We start from the raw sequence: 7,479 nt of genomic DNA, 5'->3' as shown, positions 1-7,479 counted from the left end.
ATGGAGAAGCAGGCCCTGCCGGCCTCCTCCTGCTCTCTGGTTCTCCTGGAGGAGACCAAGAAGAACCCCCTCCTCCTCAATGGCGGAGGGGGTTACCCCCCCGCGGCCGCCAACGGCAGCCTGGTCCCGCTGGCCCCGGGCTCCGGGGGCCCGGGGGCCGCTGCGTGCGGCGGACCCGACAGGAAGGCGGTGCCGGTGCCGGGACCCGGCTACCCGGAGCGGGAGACCTGGACCCGGCAGATGGACTTCATGATGTCCTGCGTGGGCTTCGCGGTGGGCCTGGGGAACGTGTGGAGGTTCCCCTACCTGTGCTACAAGAACGGCGGAGGTGAGTCCCGGGATGAGTGACAGGGAAGTGGGCGGGGCTTAGGGTTGAAGCTCCAGCAGCTGGAGACGAAAGGTATTGATCAGAGTGGCAGCAGCAGGTTGGACTGATCAACTTTCATCACGTGTGTGTGTGTGTGTGTGTGTGTGTGTGTGTGTGTGTGTGTGTGTGTGTGAGTGTGTGTGTGTGTGTGTGTGTGTGTGTGTGTGCAGCATGCAGAGAGAGAGAGGGGGTCAGAGATACTGTTACTCGCTCTGTGTTTTCTATATAAACACTCTTTATATATTTAAACTTGATCCTGAATCCTTTCTTAAACTCTTCCACATGTGAGTCTTCTTCTTCCCTCACCAGTTATCTCCACCAGCCCTTTATTATGTATTATATATTATATATTTCATACAGAGACGATAAATATACGGTTACACCAACCAGAGGAACATATCCTCATATATACAACGGTTCTTATGACATCTAAAGAAAAGTTACTCCTCTTTTTTCATGTGTTCATGTTTTCCTACAAAAGTCCATCAACAGTCAATACAGTCTTTCAAAAATAAAGTTAGGTTTAAACAACTAAACTACAGTTATGTTTAACTAAACTACAGTTATGTTAAACTAAACTACTCAGTTATGTTGAACTAAACTACTCAGTTATGTTGAACTAAACTACAGTTATGTTTAACTAAACTACAGTTATGTTAAACTAAACTACTCAGTTATGTTAAACTAAACTACTCAGTTATGTTAAACTAAACTACTCAGTTATGTTTAACTAAACTACTCAGTTATGTTAAACTAAACTACAGTTATGTTTAACTAAACTACTCAGTTATGTTAAACTAAACTACTCAGTTATGTTGAACTAAACTACTCAGTTATGTTTAACTAAACTACAGTTATGTTAAACTAAACTACTCAGTTATGTTAAACTAAACTACTGTTATGTTTAACTAAACTACTCAGTTATGCTTAACTAAACTACTCAGTTATGTTGAACTAAACTACAGTTATGTTAAACTAAACTACTCAGTTATGTTTAACTAAACTACTGTTATGTTTAACTAAACTACAGTTATGTTTAACTAAACTACTCAGTTATGTTAAACTAAACTACAGTTATGTTTAACTAAACTACAGTTATGTTTAACTAAACTACTCAGTTATGTTAAACTAAACTACAGTTATGTTTAACTAAACTACAGTTATGTTTAACTAAACTACTCAGTTATGTTAAACTAAACTACAGTTATGTTTAACTAAACTACAGTTATGTTTAACTAAACTACTCAGTTATGTTAAACTAAACTACAGTTATGTTAAACTAAACTACAGTTATGTTTAACTAAACTACAGTTATGTTAAACTAAACTACAGTTATGTTTAACTAAACTACAGTTATGTTGAACTAAACTACAGTTATGTTTAACTAAACTACTCAGTTATGTTAAACTAAACTACAGTTATGTTGAACTAAACTACTCAGTTATGTTGAACTAAACTACAGTTATGTTGAACTAAACTACTCAGTTATGTTAAACTAAACTACAGTTATGTTAAACTAAACTACAGTTATGTTGAACTAAACTACAGTTATGTTTAACTAAACTACTCAGTTATGTTAAACTAAACTACAGTTATGTTGAACTAAACTACAGTTATGTTGAACTAAACTACAGTTATGTTTAACTAAACTACTCAGTTATGTTTAACTAAACTACTCAGTTATGTTAAACCAAACTACAGTTATGTTTAACTAAACTACTCAGTTATGTTTAACTAAACTACTCAGTTATGTTGAACTAAACTACAGTTATGTTGAACTAAACTACTCAGTTATGTTTAACTAAACTACTCAGTTATGTTAAACTAAACTACTCAGTTATGTTAAACTAAACTACTCAGTTATGTTGAACTAAACTACAGTTATGTTGAACTAAACTACTCAGTTATGTTAAACTAAACTACAGTTATGTTAAACTAAACTACAGTTATGTTGAACTAAACTACAGTTATGTTTAACTAAACTACTCAGTTATGTTAAACTAAACTACAGTTATGTTGAACTAAACTACAGTTATGTTGAACTAAACTACAGTTATGTTTAACTAAACTACTCAGTTATGTTTAACTAAACTACTCAGTTATGTTAAACCAAACTACAGTTATGTTTAACTAAACTACTCAGTTATGTTTAACTAAACTACTCAGTTATGTTGAACTAAACTACAGTTATGTTGAACTAAACTACTCAGTTATGTTTAACTAAACTACTCAGTTATGTTGAACTAAACTACTCAGTTATGTTTAACTAAACTACTCAGTTATGTTAAACTAAACTACTCAGTTATGTTAAACTAAACTACTCAGTTATGTTGAACTAAACTACAGTTATGTTTAACTAAACTACTCAGTTATGTTTAACTAAACTACTCAGTTATGTTAAACTAAACTACTCAGTTATGTTGAACTAAACTACAGTTATGTTTAACTAAACTACTCAGTTATGTTGAACTAAACTACAGTTATGTTAAACTAAACTACTCAGTTATGTTTAACTAAACTACTCAGTTATGTTAAACTAAACTACAGTTATGTTTAACTAAACTACTCAGTTATGTTGAACTAAACTACAGTTATGTTAAACTAAACTACTCAGTTATGTTTAACTAAACTACTCAGTTATGTTAAACTAAACTACAGTTATGTTAAGCTAAACTACTCAGTTATGTTTAACTAAACTACTCAGTTATGTTGAACTAAACTACTCAGTTATGTTAAACTAAACTACTCAGTTATGTTGAACTAAACTACTCAGTTATGTTTAACTAAACTACTCAGTTATGTTTAACTAAACTACTCAGTTATGTTGAACTAAAATGATTAACTTTGTTAGTAAAATTAACTCAAAACAAAGGCAAAGCAGAATAAAAACCACAAGGAACACACAAGTATTCATGAAAACTTTCTCATAAAAGAGGAAAGTAAACTTTATTGATCCGTCAGTCAAAGACTTCAGAAGAAGAGAATATAAAAACACAAGAAAGGTTTCATCATTAAACCTTCGTCTGTCTCCGTGAATCATTCTCTCTTCTGACAAGTATTCAGCTGCTTTACTGCAGGACAAGTACCACGATAATGAAATACTCTGTTACAGCTTTACTGCAGTACAAGTACCACGATAATGAAATACTCTGTTACAGCTTTACTGCAGTACAAGTACCACGATAATGAAATACTCTGTTACGGCTTTACTGCAGGACAAGTACCACGATAATGAAATACTCTGTTACGGCTTTACTGCAGTACAAGTACCACGATAATGAAATACTCTGTTACGGCTTTACTGCAGTACAAGTACCACGATAATGAAATACTCTGTTACGGCTTTACTGCAGTACAAGTACCACGATAATGAAATACTCTGTTCCGTCTTTACTTCAGTAAAAGTACTCATAAAAGTACCACGATAATAAAATACTCTGTTCCGTCTTTACTGTAGTAAAAGTACTCATAAAAGTACCACGATAATAAAATACTCTGTTACAGCTTTACTGCAGTACAAGTACCACGATAATGAAATACTCTGTTACGGCTTTACTGCAGGACAAGTACCACGATAATGAAATACTCTGTTACGGCTTTACTGCAGTACAAGTACCACGATAATGAAATACTCTGTTACGGCTTTACTGCAGGACAAGTACCACGATAATGAAATACTCTGTTCCGTCTTTACTTCAGTAAAAGTACTCATAAAAGTACCACGATAATAAAATACTCTGTTCCGTCTTTACTGCAGTAAAAGTACACAGTATGACATCATTGGAGCGTTGCGTTGGTAACGGCTTGCGCCTCCCGGCGGCTCTGAGGCAGAACCGGGTCACGAGGTTCTTGCAGGAGACAGAAAGAGAGAGAACCCAGCAGGTTCTCTCTCTTTCTGTCCAAACCAAACTTTACTGCTGACACAGTTTTGTTTATTCTCACCTGAAAAGGTCTCGTTCACACAGTCAGCCAGTTTCAGCTGGACGGTTGAGAAAGGTCTGCATGTTCACACAGTGAGGAGGAGGAGGAGGAGGAAGGTCAGACTGGTGTTCAATCACTGAGAATCAAGAGACGGTTCAGTTCTCACATTGCAGACTCTCTGGTGTCGTAACTCCAGGTTTCCTCCTTCGCTTCACACCTGATTTATCGAACTCCTCCTGGGGCTTAATGAGCGTCTCTGTCCGTCTTCAGTCCACCGGCTCCAGAGGCGACGGACGGCCTCGTGTCTCTGCAGCTGCTGAGGAACCTCCATGCCTCCAGCTGGTCTGAGATCAGAGCCCAGGGCTTCTGTCACAGCTGAGTCAGAGCCGTGCAGCCAGGTGTAAGCATGCTAAGCATGCTAAACATGCTAAACATGTGGAAGCATGTGTAAACATACTAAACATGTTAAACATGTGTAAGCATGTTAAACATGTGTAAACATACTAAACATTTGTAAACATGCTAAACATGTGGAAGCATACTAAACATGTGTAAACATGTTTAGTATGCTAAATAGGTGAGAACACGGTCAACATGTGAGAACATGCTAAACAGGTGAAAACATGCTAAACATGTGTAAACATGCTAAACAGGTGAGAACATGCTAAACAGGTGAGAACATGCTAAACATGCTAAACAGGTGAGAACATGCTAAACAAGTGAGAGCATGCTAAACATGCTAAACAGGTGAGAACATGCTAAACAGGTGAGAACATGCTAAACGGTGAGAACATGCTAAACATGTGTAAACATGCTAAACATGTGTAAACATGCTAAACAGGTGAGAACATGCTAACAGGGTCTTAGTTTGACTACAATCCCATAAGTCGACCCTTCAGCCTCTCAGAGCTGATTACTTGTGTTTTAGTCCACTAACTAAACATCCTGTCTACTTCCTGTTGCTGCTGGTCAAAGCTCAGACACTGAGACTGAACCCTGAACTCACCACCAGAGACACTTGAACATTACAGACTTTATGAAAGATATTCATCGCCGTGACAACATATCCGCAAACATTTACATTTGTATCGTGATCTTTTTTTGTAAACATTTCTATTCATTGTAAAATAATGATGCTCCATTTAAAGTGTGTGATGCACAGGAACATTTCCCCTGGTGCATGAACAATACTATTAATAGAAAGAAACTCCAGAGATCCCAGTGTCCTTGAACACACCAGCAGCTTCCACTCTTTCTGCAACCAGCTGAGAGAACCTCGTGACCTCTGACCTCCAGGTGTCAAGGCTGTGGCCCGAGGCCCAGAGAGGAAGTCATATGTGATGCTGACCTACCTGTACACACACACACACACACACACACACACACACACACACACACACACACACACACGCACACACACACACACACGCTCCGGTCCTTTCTCTCTTCGTCATATCAACCTCCACGTCCTTCATTCTCGTCCTCTTCCTCCCTCCTCTCCACAGAGTCACTCAGATTTATTATCCTGCAGTGTGTGTGTGTGCGTGTGTGTGAGTGTGTGTGTCCTTGATGGGGTGACTGCAGAAGCACACACACACACAGACACACACACACACAGACAGTGATTCTCTGCTCCAATGATTATAAAATGACCTGCAGATCAGTGTTCATCTTTCAGAGATCAACGGAGTCCTTAGGCAGCCACTGTGTGTGTGTGTGAGTGTGTGTGTGCGTGTGTGTGTGTGTGGGTGTGGGTGTGTGTCTGTCTGTCTGTCTCTGTCAGGACCAGCTTGGCTCTTAGTCCTCATGAGGACATTTTGTCCTCATGAGGCTGTTTGAAGTTCGCTTCAACGTCTTCATATGAACTCAGTTTGGAGATCAATCAAAAAGTGATTTTTGTATTTCTCGAATCGTTTTCGTCATCTTGTGATTGCTTCATGTTATCAATGTACAAATGTCTCTTATTAGAGTCCGATTAATTTAGACCAAGGTTCGTTATCGAAGTCCATATTTTATATCAGTTTATTCTGAATCAGTACTTTATACAAGATTCTGTCCGACATGGTTGGCACAAAGGTACCGATACTCCGTCGCGTCGCGTTTGTTCATAAAAGCACTTTCAAAGTCTCAAGCGCCATTATGGCCTTTAGCCGTCGCCATCTTGGTTTCGGTTTTTGGCTGTCGCCATCTTGGGTTTTGGCCGTTGCCATCTTGGTTTTTAGCTGTTGCCGTCTTGGTTTTTAGCCGTTGCCATCTTGGTTTTTAGCTGTCGCCATCTTGGTTTTTAGCTGTCGCCATCTTGGTTTTTAGAAGTTGCCATCTTGTTTTTAGAAGTTGCTATCTTGTTTTTTAGCCTTAGCCAACTTGGTTTTTAGCAACCAGCAGTGACATGAGAGTGTGGAGCTAAACACTGAATAAGACATTTTCTGTAGTCAAAACGTATTAATTAAACTTTGATAAAGTGAAAGAGTTAAAGTTGTAATCAACTCATCTGTGTTTAATTTGAACATATGAAGAAGAGTTCAAGGTGTTCCAGGTGACCTTGAGTCATTGAGAAGATACCAGAGGTCGTTGAGGATTTTCCAAGGGGTCCCTGTGGGGTTCCAGTGGTCCTTGAGGAGGTTCTGGGGGTCCTTAACTATAATCTAGGGGTCTCTTAGGGTGTTGCAGTGTTCTTTTAGGAGGTTCTTGGGCTCTTAACTATGATCAAGGGGTCCCTGCGGTGTTCCGGTGGTCTTTGAGGTGCTTCTAGGGGTCCTTTACTATAATCTAGGGGTCTCTTCGGGTGTTGCAGTGGTCCTTGAGGAGGTTCTAGGGGTCTTGACTATGACCAAGGGGTGCCTGTGGGGTTCCGGTGGTCTTTGAGGTGCTTCTAGGGGTCCTTAACTATAATCAAGGGGTCTCTTAGGGTGTTCCAGTGGTCCTTGAGGAGGTTCTTTGGTGTCTTAACTATAATCTAGGGGTCCCTGTGGGGTTCCAGTTGTCCTTCAGGAGGTCCTTGGGGGTCTTGACTGTAATGTAGGGGTCCCTGTGGGGTTCCAGCAGGTCCTTGAGGGGGTTTCTGACTCTCTCCTGGGTCCTGCTGGTGAACTTTGTTCGGGGTCGCCGGTCAGGAGACGGTTTCATGGCGGCTGTGTGTGAACGATGAAGGCTGCCAAGTGCGACATCATCATCCCTCTCGCCATGTGGAT

At 39.6% G+C, this 7,479-nt stretch overlaps 1 protein-coding gene across 2 annotated transcripts in view; it reads left to right on the top strand.

Moving 5' to 3' along the window:
• slc6a8 (solute carrier family 6 member 8) overlaps nt 1-7,479 on the top strand; it is a gene marked incomplete at its 5' end in the record, with an annotated part of 28,678 nt that continues 21,199 nt past the window's right edge. Inside the window, one exon of one of the 2 annotated variants that reach the window (XM_079225944.1) lies at nt 1-328. In XM_079225944.1, coding sequence (XP_079082070.1) covers nt 1-328 — 328 coding nt within the window. The remainder of the gene's footprint in view (nt 329-7,479) is intronic. The other variant, XM_079225945.1, reaches the window with a different exon arrangement.

Source organism: Taurulus bubalis (assembly GCF_910589615.1).
Source record: "Taurulus bubalis genome assembly, chromosome: 11".
NCBI lineage: Eukaryota > Metazoa > Chordata > Actinopteri > Perciformes > Cottidae > Taurulus > Taurulus bubalis.
The sequence above is the reverse complement of the archived record's forward strand: the minus strand, read 5'-3'. Positions and strand labels throughout refer to the sequence as shown.